Source organism: Capricornis sumatraensis, chromosome 1 (genome assembly GCF_032405125.1).
Source record: "Capricornis sumatraensis isolate serow.1 chromosome 1, serow.2, whole genome shotgun sequence".
Classification (NCBI taxonomy): Eukaryota; Metazoa; Chordata; class Mammalia; order Artiodactyla; family Bovidae; genus Capricornis; species Capricornis sumatraensis.
The window spans coordinates 129,026,479-129,045,459 of NC_091069.1; the positions used below are offsets into that span (position 1 = coordinate 129,026,479).

The 18,981-nt window shown below is 37.5% G+C and overlaps 1 protein-coding gene across 1 annotated transcript in view; it reads left to right on the plus strand.

The window, feature by feature from the left end:
- Positions 1-1,965: 1,965 nt before the first annotated feature.
- Positions 1,966-18,981, plus strand: part of SAMSN1 (SAM domain, SH3 domain and nuclear localization signals 1) — a 179,072-nt gene continuing 162,056 nt past the window's right edge. The window contains 2 exon segments of the mRNA XM_068978089.1: positions 1,966-2,025; positions 7,926-8,057. Coding sequence (XP_068834190.1) covers positions 2,002-2,025; positions 7,926-8,057 — 156 coding nt within the window. The 5' untranslated portion in view covers positions 1,966-2,001.

An 18,981-nucleotide genomic window follows, 5' to 3' on the forward strand; every position in this document is an offset into this window, starting at 1 on the left:
ACATGGAACTCAAGTATTCTTAGACAATAACACTCCAAAATAGAAGTTTACCATGCAACTCTCCAGGTATTCCTAATTAAAGGATGCCATTTCCAGTGGGGAACCAAAAATAAATATAATTTAAAGGAAAAATAAGTCCAAGGCCAGCTGAAGTAAAAGCACACTTGCAAGATCTAAATTTAACTTTGCAGGAATTCTACTTTTGGGTAAACAGTCAAAAGAATTGACATCAGGGATGCATACAGATTCGTGTATGCTCATATTCAAAGCAGCATTATCTACAATAGATACAAGGTAAAAGTAACCAAAGCGTCCACCAACATAAATGAATAAACAAATTGTGACACATACATCTGGGACGGGGAAAGAGGGATAAATTGGGAGATGGGATTGACATATTCACACATACATAAAATAGATAACTAATAAAGACCTACTATATACCACAGGGAACTCTACTTAATACTCCGTAATTGCCTATCTGGGAAAAGAATCGAAAAAAGTGGATATATGTATATGTATAACTGATTCATTCTTCTGCATGCCTGAAACTAAGACAGCAATGTTAGTTGCTCAATTGTGCCCAGCTCTTCGCAACCCATGAACTGTAGCACACCAGGCTCCTCTTTCCATGGGATTTTCCAGGCAAGAATACTGGAGTGGTTTGCAATTTCCTTCTCCAGGGGATCTTCCCACCCCAGGGATTGAACCCGGGTCTCCTGCACTGCAGGCAGATTCTTTACCAAGTGAGATACCAGGGAAGCCCTTATAAATCAGCTATACTCTGATAAACACAAATGAATGAATGAATAAATAAATGAATTAACCATCCCCATTTCTGTTGAAAAAATGTGGTACATCCATGCAATGAATATTATTTACACTCAAAAAAAAAATTCTGATACACACTGCAACATGAGTGAGCCTTGACATTATGCTAGGTGAAAGAAGCTAATTACAAAAAGCAAATAGTGCATGATTCCATTTAAATGAAGTACCTGCTGCTGCTGCTGCTGCTGCTGCTAAGTCGCTTCAGTCATGTCTGACTCTGTGTGACCCCATAGACGGCAGCCCACCAGGCTCCTCCGTTCCTGGGATTCTCCAGGCAAGAACACTGGAGTGGGTTGCCATTTCCTTCTCCAATGAATGAAAGTGAAAAGTGAAAGCGAAGTCTCTCAGTTGTGTCTGACTCCTAGAGACCCCAAGGACTGCAGCCCACCAGGCTCCCCCACCCATGGGATTTTCCAGGCAAGAGTACTGGAGTGGGGTGCCATTGCCTTCTCCGAAATGAGGTACCTAGAATAGTGAAATTCACAGAAACAGAAAGTAGAATGGTTGTTACCAGGGGCTGGGGGGAGGGAGGAATGGAGGAGAGTTAGTGTTTAACGGGTACAGAATTTTAGTTTTATAAGATGGAAACGTTCTGGAGATGGATGGCTATGATGTTTGCACATAAACAAGAGTATATCCAATACCACAAAACTGTACACTTAAAAATGGTTAAAATGGGAAATTTTAAATGATGCATAATTTACCATCATAAAAAGAATAAGGGATCCAACATTATTTTAATCAGTGGAAGAGGAAGGAGACATGGGTGATGGGACGCACCTGGTACTGAGCTTGGAACCAACCAACGGAAGGGGCTAATTTATGTCGGAGAATGTCATTTTCTCCCAGGCATGCTTCATATTTTTAACTCAAATAGGACTATGGTTGTTCCCACTGCATTTTTCTTCCAGATTTTAGGAATATTATTGTCACCATTGAAATCTGTTTACAAAGATCATGGTTAGTCTCATTCTCTCCTTTTATTAGTCAAGGTTCCTCATTAATTTAGAAAATTGTTTGTTCAACAAAGACCTATTTCATTTGATAATGGTCTGTGAATCCCTGGGATTATGGCAAGGATTTTACTCTGGAGTAATCTCCTGGGAGCACTGTCCAAACAGCTGTGAAACCAAGAGAGGGCACTGCAACAAGGAGCGGAAACTGACCAAAATGAATCTTTTCTGCTTTTCGCTGGTAAGATTTTTAATACATGTACTATTTATATCCTCATCTTTATTTTATTGTCTGGAACTAGGGTCTGCCCTAAACCCCCTAAATGGTGATATTTTAGGATACATTCTAGGATTTCATAAGAAAGTCTACATCAGAAAAATAAGGAAACATTTTCATTAAAGAACTTAAGCCAACTGTGTGCAGAGGCAAGTAATTTACAAAAACAGCATACATTTATCTATAACAATGATTAATTACTTAACAATTTGATATTGAATTTCTAAGTGTGAGATGTAGATAGTCTTTTTGAGGAACTATTTTCTTCTTTTCATTATTGAGCACAAGAGTTTTTATTTTGCAAAATATGCTGCATTGGGGTTACTGGTTTTGCTTTGGGACATTCTGAGTAATCAAAATTCCTCCTTTATTGTTTGAGTAATGGATTCAGTTAAATGTTGGTTTGGTTAAACCACCATGGAGGCAGCTTGCTGAGTTACACAGCCCTGTAAATGCAAGGTACAATAGATTAATCCAGTCCTGCAGATGCGCTCATTCAAGGGAGTAGGCACCTCTCAAATTCTTTTTTACATTATTGCTTTTTTTTTTCCTTTTAGCCTGAAGTGAATCAGTGGAAGTTAGCAGGTAGTCATAGATCTGGAAATATTTTATAACTCTAACCTGCAGTTGTGACCATCTGCCAATGCTAAAAATGGATTTCAAAAATAATTTTACTCATTTCTATCTGTGTTTACAGCAGGATATTATGCCTATTCATTGGTTTTTCAAGATGTCGATGGGAGATCCCTGTCATTTGAGGAAATAAAATGGTTTACTTTGATGTTTGTTTTCTTTCCAAATTGCAAATAAGATTAACATAAGTGCTAGAGATGGTGCTGACATAGTTGTAATACCTAAACAGGAGACATTTTAAGCCAAGATAAGGGATTTAATCTTAGAGCATCTTGAAAAATAAAACGCAGTTGTGAGTTGTGGCAGGCTGAATCATCGAGTTCAGCTTGCCTACATACTTCTAATTTACAAAATAACCGCCAGTGCTCAACTTTGCTTTGTGCCGTATAAATCTGACTGGAGAAATCCCATTTCAGGTGATTTAAGTGGTATTATGCATTTGCTTCTAGTTGCTCTAAAAGAGCTGTACGTGGTTTACAGGAATATACTTCCCATGGAAATAGGCAGTGTAGCGGCAGAGCCGACCGTGTTCTGAAATCATGCTGAATGGTGCTATAAGCATATGCTAATGTTTCTATAACATAGCAGAGCTCAGCATGCATGGCATATGCTTTGTAATCCTTCTAGTAAAGACATAAAACCATATAATGAGTGTGATTGTCTTTCTCCGTAATAGGGAAGGTGGCACGCCCTCAAAAAGGATTGCTTCAAAGCTATGCCTCATGTACTCAGTTTGACTGCCATCTCTTTCCCATCTCTTTAAGCTAGCCTTGTTCAGAAACGTGTCAGCTTAGGTTGAACCATCATTAACACTGACTTATTGTGGGTAAGCATTCTGAAGTTTATATGTGGTTAAAAGTAATTTCTATAATAAGAAAATGTCCACAAGGTTCTTGGTTAAAAAAAAAATCAAAACTACTTTAGATATTTTTATTCCTTCTTGGGGAATAAATAAATAAAGTTATTTAGCATATGGGCTCCCAATCAGGGTGTTATGACACCCTACCATGCTGTTATGAACTGTGAAAAAGGGGTGGGGTCATAGCTTTTGCCAGGAATTGGTGTGTAATTCAAAACACATTTTATCTGTGCCTATAGGAATGTGAACACATGGGGCACAGCATTTTAAAGAAGAGATTAAAAACTACTGATTTAGTGGAGAGATTGCAGAATTAAAAAATGGAAGTGTAAATAAACATATTGACCCTTAAATCTTTAAGAAATAGGTGATGCTAAATAATAAGCATCACATAAAGATTAGCATTAGGAAAGTCAATGAATGAGTTAAACATTCTCTTAAGTGTAGGGGTGAATTGTAAATCTTTTAGTAAATGGGGTTTTTAAGAGAAATATAAAGCCAAACTTAATGAACTACCCATTTTTAACCAAGGATACTATAAATAATCCATTAAAGGTGATTGCTATTATTTTGGATCTATAAACTCCAAATGGGGTCTATTTTTCAAAAGGGAGGCAGCAATATCCTTTTATGTGGGCCACTCTGAATCCAGAAATTTTCTTAGAGTTTTACATGGTGATAAGGCTTTTAGAAAACCTGCTCATTAGAAGCAGAATGATTTTTTTGTTGAGCTCATCATAGAGTTGTTGTGTTTCGCTTGACTTTGTAACCAAGTAAGGTTATAAGTCAATTTCCCGTGCATCATTTCTTCAGTGATTTGAAATGCTGCCCCTGTCTTTATTTGGTTTATATATTTTATCCCATTGGTATATCTCCATCCTTTTCTTTTTGACTGTTCTACACACCTATTAAGGTAATTCTAATGCCCAGCAGAAATCTTACTCCAAAGAATGTCCTCTTCTTTTTATCTTCAAACTGTGGACTTTCAAAATCTCTTTGCTTCTATAAATATACAGAATCATCTTATCAAGTTATGTGAAAGTTTTTTATGGGACTTTGATTAACATAAATTTAAATTTTACACCTTTAGAGGAAATTTACTTCATTCTGAGGTTGAGTTCTCCCATCCACAAACATGTATAACTCTCCTCTTATTCTAATCTTTCATGGCCTTTAAAGATGTTTTATAATTTTCTCTAAAAAGTTCTTGTACATCTTTGCTAACTTTATTGCCAGTGGTCTAAAGAATTTTGGTTGCTATTGTGATTTTTTCCCTAATTTTTTTTGCTGATTTATAGATGTGTTATTGATTTTCAAACTTTGATATCGCAAGGAAGTGGTGGTGGTTTAGTTGCTAAGTCATGTCTGACTCTTGCAATCCAATGGACTATAGTCTGCCAAGCTCCTCTGTCCATGGATTCTCCAGGCAAGAATACTGGAATGGATTGCCATTTACTTCTCCAGAGGATCTTCCCGACCCAGAAACTGAACCCTGGTCTTCCTGCTTCTAATAATCTATGGTTTTTTCTGGTACTTTTTATGTAGATAATCTGTAAATTTTCCTCTTCTGTAGCAATTATACCATTCTCTGCTTCTCTCTGTCTCTCTCCTATAACATTGACAAATAAAAATACTATATGGCAGGCATCCTAGTCTTGCTTCTAACATTCATGTAATTACTTCTAATTGAGTCTTCCTGAGTTTTTTGGTAAATAACCCTCATGAGGTTGAAGAAGTCCTGTCTTTTCCCAATTTGCTGAGATTTTATCAAGGATGAATAAGAAATTGTTTAAAGACTTAAAATATTTATTGAAGTGATAAAATTTTTTAAGCATGTTACAGTATGTTTAAATGTTGAAATATCCTTGTATTCCTGTAATTGACCATGGTGTATTTTTAAATACATTATTAAATTTAATTTTGCTAATATTACATTTAGGAGTTCTTAAAACTATAAGTAAAATTGGTCCCTAGTTTTCTTAATTGGCAAGAAAAATCTATCACTTTATTTTGCTAGAATTCCTGATAATCTGATGTTGTAATGCCTCAATATGTCCTCCACATATTTACCCAAATGATTCATGGGTTTCTGTTTATTCTTTTATGCACTCTGGGTGAACTCATCAGCATTTTCTAATTCTTTTGAGAGGTCTAGAGTTCATCCCAATTTTTGATTACTTAATACAAATGTCTGTGGTTATATTATTTTCAAGACTTCGTAATTGTTTTATTTTCTGTTTCTGCCTGTTTTGGTATCATCATAGGTTAATTATTTTAATTGTAAAATTCCTTTTTTATTTAGCTCATGTGAAGATGATAAATGTTCTCTTTAAATTATTTTTCACCTGTTTTATGATTTTACATTCATGCAATAGAAGTGGAAATGGCTCTATCTTTAGCTTGTCAATTCAGTTGACTTTTTCTCAGCTTTTGATCCCTTCATGTGCTTTGGCTGGTGTTGAAGCATAACCTCATCTCTCTCTGAGTCTCTCCGAGTGTCTCGGTCTCTGTCTTTCCCTCTCCTCTCCCTCTCACCTCCATCCTCCTCGCTCTCTTTTCTCTCCTTCCTGGCCTCTTTACCTTTCTCCAGCTAGCTGTGAGGCAAAAATCTCCAGTCTTTCCGAGGCCCCAGTTTAGAAGCAAGGTTTATGTTGCTGGTCCAGGTATCTCATCCCAGGGGGGTACTTGGCTTATTACTGCTCCAGTCACTGAATCAGCTGGCAGCTTTTCTCTGATCCCAGTTTGCTGGCTGCATTGAATTTTACTTTTTGGCCTATGACTTCCAAGAAGCAAAAGCCTCAGCAGCTTTGGGAAGGAGATTTTTTTCAGCCTCCTCCTTTCATTTTTCAGCCTCCTGTGGGTGCTGCAGCCCCTGGATTTCATCAGGGAGCTTGCTTAATGTGGAGGACCACCATCACACATTACACCACAGGGACAAGATCCATCAGTGCTGCCTGTTTGTGGGCAGACGCTTAACAGGTTCAAAGTTTAACCTCCAGTCACCACTTTGTGATTCTGTTAGGCTTTCAACTTTCCTACATGTTTAGGTATTTAGAGCACACATGTCTTAGGACTTAACCTAGGTCTTATAAATTTTCCTGATAATTCATTTGGAGTTCAAGTTGCTCGAATTATGGAACTGTAGCACAGAACTTACTGGTTGAAATTTCTAAAGGTAGACAATGTGAATACAATTCAATCTTTTTTTTTTTTTTGAATCTTAAAATGTATTTTTAAAGATTAGAACATTTTTTGTACAATACTATGGTTTCTCACTCATTGTTTCAAGCAAGAAAACTATTTTTTTGTAATCCAGCAGACATTTATATTGATGACATCATTATCAGCATCACCAGTTACTATGACTAGAAATTTTCAGTATATTGAGTGTATACCTCTCTTCCTTAAGACTGTCTCCAGCTAATGCCACACAATACAATTCAATCTTAAAAGGAAAATAGTCATAACAAGTCAATTAGTCAGTAAGTAAGCTTCCCAAATACAAAGAAGCATAGAGTTCACAATAGTGTTACATGTAGATTTATACAGCTTAAAATTCATTATTCCAAAAAAAGGATAAAAACAAGTGAATAATATAACTTATTAATGTAAATACTTTAAACATTAATATTAATGCCTTTATTGTACCTGTGAGATATTTTTGCTATTTCAAAACATACACTGTATTTAATCTTATCCCAAGTTTTTCTTTTAAGGTGATTGAAACTGCAGCTTTACAGTTGAGGAAGCTGAAGTACAACAGATTGTGTTTCTTATACAAGGACATAGTACTAACTGGTACTCCCATCAGAGGGATGCATATGACTAAAAATTATGACCTGACAGCCAGGGAAGTTTCTTGGTGTCCAAAGAGGTCTTTTCTTACCTTGAACTTTATGTTCTCATCATGCTTCTTGAGAAATTGCCTCATTTGGCGCTTCCTTCGTGGCTCAGACAGTAAAGAATCTGCCTGCAATGCAGGAGACCTGTGTTTGATCCCTGGGTCAGGAAGATTCCCCTGGAGAAGGAAATGGCTACTCACTCCAATATTCTTGCTTGGAGATTTCCATGAAGAGAGGAGCCTGACAGACATCTGTGGGGTTGCAAAGAGTCGGGCACAACTGAGCAACTAACCCTTTCATTTTCACCAACACTTAGCGTTTTATTTTAATTCCTGGCTCTCTAGTGAGTGCTGAGAGTGCCTCTCTTTGCTGTCTTGCTCACTGTTGAACACTGGCATACCATAAAGTATAATCCCAGTGCAAGGATCGTTTAGATAGGGTACTGTATAAAGGTAGGTAGATGGTTAGACAACTTTCCAATGGAAATTATCATTTTGCTATTCCTTAACTCAGAAATCTCTCTACTGCAGGAAGGCTCTATGGACAGCTTATATGAGCCAGTCCCAGAGCAGCAAGCTCGCCAAGAGAGGAGCTCGGGTAGAACTGATTCTTTTTTCTCACCCTCTGAGGACAGTGGAAGATCACACAGCAATCTCTTCATGGTGAGTGAAACTTGAATGAATCACCTCTTTTCTATTGTATATGTAGAATCACTTCCTTAAAGAAGCACGTTAATATCGCAAAAGCCCCTGTTTTCTGAAACTTCTTCATTTGCTTTTAATTTCTACTTTTCATTGTTTTGTCTTACATGATTTTGGCTTATTAGTATGAGCTACCACTTACAAAATATGTATTAGATGATCAAGTAGCTAAAATTCTTTAATCAAAAGCAAACTTATGACAAAGAAGTAATTGTATTGCTTTCTAGATGATGAAATTACAGGAGAGAAATACAACATAACTTGTTAAAGTCTATAAACCATTTAGTGTTAAAGCTGGCAATTAAATACACATTTATATAATGTCCACATCAGCAGTTTACTGGTAAACCAGGTCTTCGGGATGAGTGGGGAGAACCTGAGATTTGTAGCATTTGCCAGTTCCCATGGTTTGAATGGTCCTACTATGGTTGACTTCAAGCTGCCAATGGTTTAATAACAGGCTTACAATACCTGAATATTTAATTACTCATCCTCTCTAGCGCCAACTTCAGCACACCACTCACTGCCTTAAAATCTGTGCTACCTCTACTAAAGCGCTGCTTAAATTTATGGACACACACCATCAACTTACAAAATGTTGACTATTATTAGGATGCAAAGGCAAATAGTTTTGTGAATTATATTTATAATTACCAGAGGCAGAGAGTTCTCCATGCTCTGCAAAATTAGCCCTCTTGCTGTTTTACAGTGCAGGCAGTTTTCTTAGTCAATTGGGCTGTAATTAAATTAATCCCATTCTAATAAACTTATTTTGTTTCTACTTTGACTTAGGACAATATAAAAAGTCCTATGTCTGCAGCAAATAACGAAATTTTCTATACTGACAGATAGAAAGTCACCTCTTACCCTTATAAATCACACATTTCCTCAATAACAGCAACAAAAAAATAATATCAACTAATATTTACTCAGTGCTTTCTTTTTGTCAAGGACTGTATGGATGATGTTTTATATGAAATTATTTGTGCTGGTCCTCACAGTAACATTATAGAAGTTTAGAAATGTTGAGAAAGGGTAAATAACTTTCCCAGTTAAAGAGAGGATGAGAAAAGATAAGATTAAAATACCTTCCAATGTTACACCAATCTGCACAGCTACCTATCTTATTAGCTGGGGACATTGGAAAGTTATTTTCCCAGCTTACTGAATGCATCTGTTTCCCAGAAACCTAGATCAACAAAAGGCTAATATACTATTATGCGTGTGTGCCTAGTTGCTCAGTCCTGTCCGACTCTTTTGTGGACCCATGGACTGTAGTCCACCAGGCTCCTCTGTCCATGGGATTTTCCAGGCCAGAATACTGAAGTGGTTTGCCATTTTTTCCAATAAACAAGTTCAATAATAAGTCTCAGTAAGTAAATATAATTTAAAAAATGTAGTGCCGTGGAAACTCCACTCTGTACCCTTTTCAATATCCTTAAAATATTGATGTTGACAGATATGTTTAAGAGGAAACAGCAGTACATTTTACATCTCAATGTGAGAGAGAGAGACCATTACATGGGGAATGTCAATTGATGCTGCAAAATGTTTGTAAGCATTTTTTCTCTATAATTAAAAGGAAAAGGTGAATAGGATTATTTCCTTAAATGTATGAATTTAATAAGTATGCAAGAAAAATAAGTTCATGACCAACTAGTTTACTGGGATTGTTATCAAACTTCATTTATACTGCAAAAGTAGATGAAAATAAAACATGATTTAAACTGCTACAGCTCTTTTTCCATATATATGTGAAAGTGGAAGTGAAAGTGAAAGTCACTCAGTTGTGTCCAACTCTTTGCGACCCCATGCACTATAGAGTCCATGGAATTCTCTAGGTCACAATACTGGAATGGGCAGTCTTTTGCTTCTCCAGGGGATCTTCCCAACCCAGGGATTGAACCCAGATCTCCCACATTGCAGGCAGATTCTTTACTAGCTGAGTCATATATATCTTTCTGTATATATATATAATTAAATATTCAGGTAGATGTATACATTTTATATATCGTATACAATAAATATATATGTATCAAAATTTAATTTTAAAATATATGCATATATATCAACATAAATGTTTATATGTATATAAATATCCACTTGTGCTAAATTGCTTCCATTGTGTCCAACTCTTTGCAACCCTACAGACTGTAGCCCGCCAGGCTCCTCTGTTCATGGGATTCTCCAGGCAAGAAAACTGGATTGGGTTATCATGCCCTCCTCCAAGGGATTTTTCAGACCCAGGGATTGAACCAATGTCTCTTCTGCTTCCTGCATTGGCAGGCAGGTTCTTTACCACTAGCACCACCTGGGAAGCCAGTATATAAATGTATATGTGTATATATGGAGAAGGAAATGGCAGCCCACTCCAGTATTCTTGCCTAGAGAATTCCATGGGCAGAGGAGCCTGGTGAGCTACAATCCATGGAGTCACAAAAAGTTGAACACAACTGAGCAACTAACACATGCTTGCATATGTGTGTATATACACACACTCACACTGAAAAGCAACTGGTTCAATTATTAATTCCACTATTCAATTGTTGAATTATACCAGCTATGTCAGATTATTATGGACACCTATTTTATTCCTGACGAAAATGATCCATAGCTTGGATAAAACAAAATTAGTCTTTTAATCATGAAATTTAGTGGTTTTAGAACTTTCCATCTAAGTTTCTGAAGGATAGAGGGGTTTTTTTCTCCTACTATTCTCACTTTTCTTTTTTTTCTAATTCAAGGGGAGAAAGATTTGGATCAGTCATAATAGTATTGAAAATAGATGCTTCTTTCTGGATTAATGTTCTGAAAATACTATGAAAAGCCCTCTAAACTTAATGGAATTATTCCCCAACTCTGAGAGTCCTCAGCCCAAATGGGTTTGTAATTTTCCTGTAGGGAAGAGGTGCTCTCAAACTTACACACTTTACACCCAACCCAACAGCATACATAGTTAGAGTGAAAATTTATAGCTCATACTAAAAATAATGTCATTTGCCACATGAATTGAAAAGACAAACAAGAGAAGAATCCTAGGCCTCTAGGCTTCTCTTAATCTATTTTATTTATGCATACATATTAGAAGTGAGAAGTTTTTTGGAGGTTGTAAGATGTTCCAGGGCCCCCAAAGAGAAGATCAGGTGTAGACCAACTGCATAATTAGAGAGATGTTTAAGGGAAAAAAAGTAATGTTGGGATTTTAAATGAAGAACATCAAAAATATCCAGTTTACATTTTAATTGAATTTCTAGGAGGGATTGGTAATGGAGAGCTAAATAGTCTAAAGAAGAACTGATTTAAAATGAGACTTTATTAAATTTTATAAAGATAATAATAAGTGGTTCATTTATAATGCATAGCAAAGCCAGAGAGTTTGGGAGGGCTACTACCAAAAAAGGATTTACAATAATAATAATAGCTAAAAAGTTTGATAGAGTGAATAATCATGCAGCTAAGCAAATATGCTGAAAGAAAATAGACTAACATACTAGCCTAGCTAAAGACTGATTACTTTATTACGTTAGTTAAAATGTCGGTTGTTACTGCTTGATTCTGTACCTATTTTAACACCACTTTGTTATATCTTAAGCTAATAAAGGATCTTGAATTAGAAAAAAAGAGAGAACATAAAATGTTTGTACCTCTGCCAGTTTGGGGTTAACAAGATCAAGCCTGAATTATCAAGCTTGCCATCTATATTGATTGAAGTAAGCCAATAATTGTCAGTTTTCCACTTCATTTTGTATCTCATAAATTAAGTCGGTAAGATATTTAAGCCTTTTCAAGGGCTAGTGTGTTAGTGGCTCAGTCGTGTTCGACTCTGTGATCTCATGAACTGAGACTCACCAGGCTCCTCTGTCTTGGAATTCTCCAGGGAAGAATACTGGAGTGGGCAGCCATTCCCTTCTCCAGGGGGTCTTCCTAACCTGGGGATAGAATCTGGGTCTCCCAAATTGTAGGCAGATTCTTTACCGGCTGAGCCACCAAGGAAGCCCTTCTCAAAAACGAGCTTAAATGTGGAACAGGAGGTGTATCTCTATTATTTGTAGGATGCATAAATATTCATTCAATGAATATTGGTAAGCCAAATGGATCAGTGAATGGATCAGTGAAAATTCATTAGTCATGCTAAATAAAGTCTTAGTTATGGAGAATGTATGGTGCAGTGCCATATATGAGCTTTGGAGGTGGGCAGATGTGAATCCTCATTCTAACTTTGCACTTACTAGCTATTTGACTTGTAAAAGCTGTTAAAATTCCCTAGACCTCAGTGTCCTCCTCTGTAGAATGAGGACAACAATCCTCGGTATGGATTCAGCCTCGTTCATTTTCAGAGAAGAGCATCCTGGCTTTCCACTGAGTACTCCAGTTAGAATGATAGATGTACTACAATAGAGCTGTGACTAGAACCGCTGCCCTGGCTAGCCTGTACATGTACTGCCCACGAGCTAAGAACAGTTTTTACAGAAAACAATTAAGTATACCCATTGTAAAGGGAAAGTGTTAGTTGCTCAGTTGTGTCCAACTCTTTGTGACCCCATGAACGGTAACCCGCCAGGCTCCTCTGTCCATGGGGTTTTCTAGGTAAGGATACTAGAGTGGGTCAGTCAGTCAGTCAGCCAGTTCAGTCGCTCAGTCATATCCAACTCTTTGTAACCCCATGAATCACAGCACGCCAGGCCTCCCTGTCCATCACCATCTCCCGGAGTTCACTCAGACTCACGTCCATCAAATCCGTGATGTCATCCAGCCATCTCATCCTCTGTCATCCCCTTCTCCTCCTGCCCCCAATCCCTCCCAGCATCAGAGTCTTTTCCAATGAGTCAACTCTTCACATGAGGTGGCCAAAGTACTGGAGTTTCAGCTTCAGCATCCTTCCTTCTAAAGAACATCCAGGGCTGATCTCCTCTAGAATGGACTGGTTGGATCTCCTTGCTGTCCAAGGGACTCTCAAGAGTCTTCTCCAACACCACAGTTCAAGAGCATCAGTTCTTTGGTGCTCAGCCTTCTTCACACAATATCACAGTAATCCAAGTCTATTCCCCAACCAGTAATGCTAAAGAAGCTGAAGTTGAACAGTTATATAAAGACCTACAAGACCTTTTAGAACTAACACCCCAAAAAGATGTCATTTTCATTATAGAGTACTGGAATGCAAAAGTAGGAAGTTAAGAAACACCTGGAATAACAGGCAAATTTGGCCTTGGAATACGGAATGAAGCAGGGCAAAGGCTAATAGAATTTTGCCAAGGGAACACACTGGTCATAGCAAACACTCTCTTCCAACAACACAAGAGAAGACTCTACACATGAACATCACCAGATGGTCAACACTGAAATCAGATTAATTATATTCTATGGAGAAGCTCTATACAGTCAGCAAAAACAAGACCGGGAGCTGACTGTGACTCAGATCATGAACTCCTTATTGCCAAAGTCAAACTTGAATTGAAGAAAGTAGAGAAAACCACTAGATCATTCAGGTATGACCTAAATCAAATCCCTTATGATTATACAGTGGAAGTGAGAAATAGATATAAGAGATTAGATCTGATAGACCGAGTGCCTGATGAACTAGAGTGAGTAGCTGTTCCCTTGTCCAGGTGATCTTCCCAACCCAGGGGTCAAACCTGGGTCTCCTGCTTTGCAGGCAGATTCTTTACTGTCTGGGCTACTAGGGAAGCCCTTAAGTGGGCTACAACTATTTCCCCTTACCCTCAGCCCTGCAGCAACTCTACTGTCTGATGTCAGATGAGAAGGACCACTCCTTTAATTTTTAAACACTGATAAATAAATTATCTCAAATATCTATCTAGTAAGAATTCCAAAGAGTTGGGATAATTGTCACTATTGAATTTTATCAGCTAACTGCTTTTAATTAATTTTTTAGCACTTATTTTGTGTGAGGCACTGTTAGAGTCAGTTGGCATACATTAGTGAATAAAATTGTCAAAGATTAAAAAAATAAATAAAAACAAAGGTAAAGAAGACCATGCCATAGAAACTATATGTGGCCCGCAGAGCCTAAGCTATTTCCATCTGACAGTTCATGGAAAAAGTTTGCTGATCTAGCAAGCAACATTTTTAAAAAGAAAAACAGGTAGAATTTAATTTAATAATATTGTACTTGAGTATATGTAAAAGATTATTGCTTCAATCTTTCAACTTGTAATTGTTATGAAAAGTTAATGAGATTTTATATTTACATAGATTTCGAAATAAGATGTGTATCTTATACATCAATTTTGATGTTAAAATTTCAGTGGTTAAAGTGAATCCTGCTCCTAATGAAACAATAAAACTTGTGTATTTTTGAGCCAGCTTCAATTTCAAATTTTAAATTAAATTAAAATTTAGTTCCTCAGTCAGACTAGCCATATACCAATTGCTCAGTAGCCACATACAGTCAGAATGGCTACCGTATTGGACAGCGCAGAATTAGAGGCTTGAAATTGCTGGTGATGTTGAGGTATCCAAGTAACCAAATAATATTAATTCCCCACTTTACTTCGGGAAACACAAAGTATAAAAATACTTGGTGATAAACAGTTATATACTTTTAAGAGACAAGACTATAGTGAATAAGTGTATTAACCAGTGAGGAAGCTGAGATTGGTGATGTATCTGAAATGGAAGGAGTCAAGCCTGCAGATCTGGCTTCCCAAATACTAATCTTTTCTTTGGCCTCTCTGTCCCAAGCGAGTGTGTGTGTGTGTGTGTGTGTGTGTGTGTGTGTGTGTGTGTGTGTGTGTTTTGCATGTCTAGGCAAGAGAGTAGGAGAGGCTGAGTGGGAGAATATGTTTTGGGGAGATAAGAAGTGAAGAGGTGGGGAAGACAGAAAAATAAAGAATCCAACCTTGTTATATACACTGAATATAATCTAGTATATATGACATGACAGAAAGAACTTGAGATGGGCAATGAAGTTAATAAACTTGAGTTTCATTCCTGCTCCCCAGGCAGCTGAAAACTCTGTATCCTTGAAAATGTTATTGAACTTCTCTGACCCTCAGTTTTCTGAGCAATAGAATATGGATAAAGATGTCTGTCTCTTGGTTTGTAGTGAGGATCAAATGTTATAACACACGTTAAGCACCTGGCATAATGTATGTTAATGTTCATTTTCCTTCCTTCTACAACTCATCACACCAGGGCAGAGTGATCCTTTAATTTAATATCCTTGATTAAATGACTTTAAGTCAAACTCTCACTTGAGCTTGGATGTCGTTTTAAAATAACTGCTCAAAAAATTTGTAATCAACACTGCTTACCTAAAAGCATTGATTTTTTGCCAGGCTGAACAGGAAGAAGCAACAGGATTTATTGTTGATGTGCATTAGAAAACCCAAGATTTTAATCTCCACAAATTGCCTCAAATTGTGAACAACCAGTTTGAGTGCAATGTTTGACATTCATTCCGAGATTTCCCTCCATGTGTAAATAATAGCAAACAAGAAAATCTATCCCAGTGACTCTTATTATCCTCATTTATATTTCAGGTATTTCTTTGGTCCATTTTAAGTTAAATATTTTTTAAATGCAAGTTTATTTATTTCTCTATTTTTATGTTCTTACTCATCAACATTCTGCACTGATATAAAGCACTGGTGAAATCAATTAAACTGCTCCCAGCTACCAGATGTTAATGAGAGTGTAATATAGCAGATTCAAACAGAGTTTTAAAGACAAATGATACGATGCATGTCTAACAGTTTGTTAGAGCTCAGCACTAATGAGGCCAAGGTCAAGGGTTTAATCCCCTCTTGGCCAGTTAGTTTTGCTCCGTTCCCTAGCCACTGGCAGGATCCATGACCCAGCCTGCCATCTTGGCCGTGCAGGCCATTGATCATTAAGGAATCTGGGTTAGAGGATGAGGTGGCACCATTACCCACTACAGGAAGATCCACTGAAGGGACAAACAACCCAGCTGACCAATAGTTTATCTGCCCATGAAGATTTTACTTCCCTATAATCAGTCTTCAGGCCACTAGTGCAATTCTCAACTTTCAACTTGGCAGAATGTATGGGGCAATGATGGGCTTCCCTGATAGCTCAGGTGGTAAAGAATCCACCTGCAATGCAGGAGACCCCCAGGACGATTCCAGGGCCAGGAAGATCTGCTGGAGAAGGGATAGGTTACACACTCCAGGATTCTGGCCTGGAGAATTCCACAGACTGTATAGTCCATGGGGTTGCAAGAGTCAGACACGACTGAGCAACTTTCACTGTGGGGCAACGGTAAGGGCATTAAGAGAGAAAATTGAGTCCTTGCCTTGGCTTTGTTTCTAAATAGCACTGAATAATCATTACATAATCTGACTCTTCATCGCCACCTCTATAAGATAATAGGATTAGACCAGCCGTTCTCCGAGTCCCCTTGCTGCTGGTTCCATGGGTACGTTTTAATACTTTTTTGGAAGGAAGGGTGTTTTTTAAGATAAAACACTATTATCTTCCTTCTGAAACTGAAGGCAGACTTTTAAGATGGCCTCTAATAAACCCCACTGAATAAATCAGGGTTCTGAAGAGAAACAGAACTAATAGGATGTGGATATATTAAAAGAGAAATTTATTTTAAGAACTTGGCCAGGAGGGAGGCTGGCAGGTGTGAAATTTGGAGGGCAAGCAGCAGGCTTGAGACCCAGAGAAGGGCTGATGTTATAACAAGTTGAAAGGTAGTCTAGAGGCAAAAACCCTCTTCCTTGGGGATTACAGTATTTTATTCTTAAAACCTTCAACTGTTGAAATGAGGTCCAGCCATATAATACGAAGTAATCTGCTTTACTCAAAGTCTATTTCAGTGTTAATTTCACTGGTGCTTGACCAAGTGTCGGGTTCTGTGGCCTAGCCAAATTGACCTACAGAATTCACCATCATTTGCCTTCTGGTATTTATGTCTTTAATACTCACCTTTCTTTGTGTGTGACTTGATTCCAGCAGAATTTGGCAAAGGTAATAGAAAGTCACATCTATGATTAAGTTATAAAAGACTATAACTTCTGTCTTACAAGCTGACTCTCTCTATTGCTTTCTTGCTTGCACATTACAGTGAAGCAAGATCCCATCTAGAAGGGGCCCATGTGGCCAGGAACCCAGAGGCGCATTCAGCCTACAATCAGCAAGGAGCAGAGGCCTATATTTCAACAATCTATTGAAAACAAATGCTGTCAACAATCGCTGAGAGAGCTTGGAGGAGGATTCTCTTCCCAGCTAAGCCTTTAGATGAGACCTCAGGCTCTTGGGCCAATAGCTTGAACGCAAGCCTGAATCAGAGGATCCCCATAAGCCATGCTCATGTTCCTGACACAAAGAACTTGTGAAATGATACATGTGTATTGTTTTAAGGCATTACATTTTAAAGTAATATATTGTATAGTAATAGATAACTAATGCAGGGTCTAAAATTAACTTGATAAGTTATTGATCAGAGTTATTTGTAGATAACCAAAATCCAAGTTAGCTCATTTAAACAGAAATAAATGGATTGCAGGCCTAAAAATTCTCCAAATTGTTGGGAGGTTGAAGACAGATCCTCTAGCTGAGTTTGAAGAAATGACTGAGAAGCACACTGCAAAACTTGCCATCCTGAAGACAGCTACTGCTTCCAGCATCATCCATCATAAGTGGTGAAATCAAGATGCCGCTATCGTAGCAGCAGGCTTCATAACTACACTATCTCTGCTGAGATTTGAGATAAAAAAATGGATGCCCACCTTGTCTTTTCTCTCATGTTAGTCAGTTTTGAATCAGTGGCTTCAGTTGGTCCATGTGATGGATAGGACCTAAGACACACATCTTACCCTCGTAACAAAAGGATTCTTCTCCCTTTCTCTACTTCTTCCCTCCTTTGCTTCTCCTTCTCTTTCTCTCTCTTCCTCCTCCTTCTTTTGCCTCCTCCTTCTTCTACACATTGATATTAGGATTAGTGAATGACAGATGTTGGCTATAGCAGGAAATACATATATCAAAAATATCTAAAACACCATGTAATTAAATGCTGCATTATAAGTATAAAGCCCAACTTCTACAATAATTCTCAGAAGGAATTTCAAAAAAATAATACAATCAGAGCACAAAATGTGCGAGTCAAACATAAAAGTCCCAGCTTTTAAATTTACCAGCTATGTAATCTCAGACAAGTCCTTGAAACCCAGTTTCTTCTCCGATAAAATAAAGAAACTACTTGTTACTTTCACTCATCATTTGAAAATAAAAGGTGACAATGCAGTTAACATTATTAGTGCAGTGGCAGGCACGAAATAGATGATCAATAGTAAGCGTTATCACTAAGAACATGACTGTGGTTTGTGGTTTAATGGTGCAAGTTCAGTGGAGAAGGCAAGGTTTAAGCTGGGCTTGAAAAGGAACAGCTAGGGTTAAAAATGGTGAAGCGTAAGTAAGTACCCTGTCTTAACATCTTCCACAAAAGGCCTTAAAAAGCACTTAGAGCTGAGTGTCTTATAAATGGATACATGAACACACTGAAATGTGACATGTCATCTTAGAATAGGTGAGTAATGAAGTCAAAGTAGGTAACTCCCAGGTTGGTATTCTAACCATTCAACTGCATTTCTTACTTGCCTCCAAACTATTAAAATTGGGAATTTTTTGGTTCTGTCTCCATATTAGCATCAGCATTGACATAGCTATTAATAACATAGATACTAAAGGAAGAAAATGAGATTAACAAAGGCATCCTATCAGCCAGGCCTTCGTCAAACTATGAACAAGAGGAGTCAGTGTCAAAACAGTGCATGGAATCCTTTTCTTGATTTCTAGATTGTGAAATGACTCATAACAAGTTGACATATAAAACACAGATCAGCTTCATTAAAAACACTGCACTTTTCTTTCATTTTTATTTTTTATTCACTATATCTAC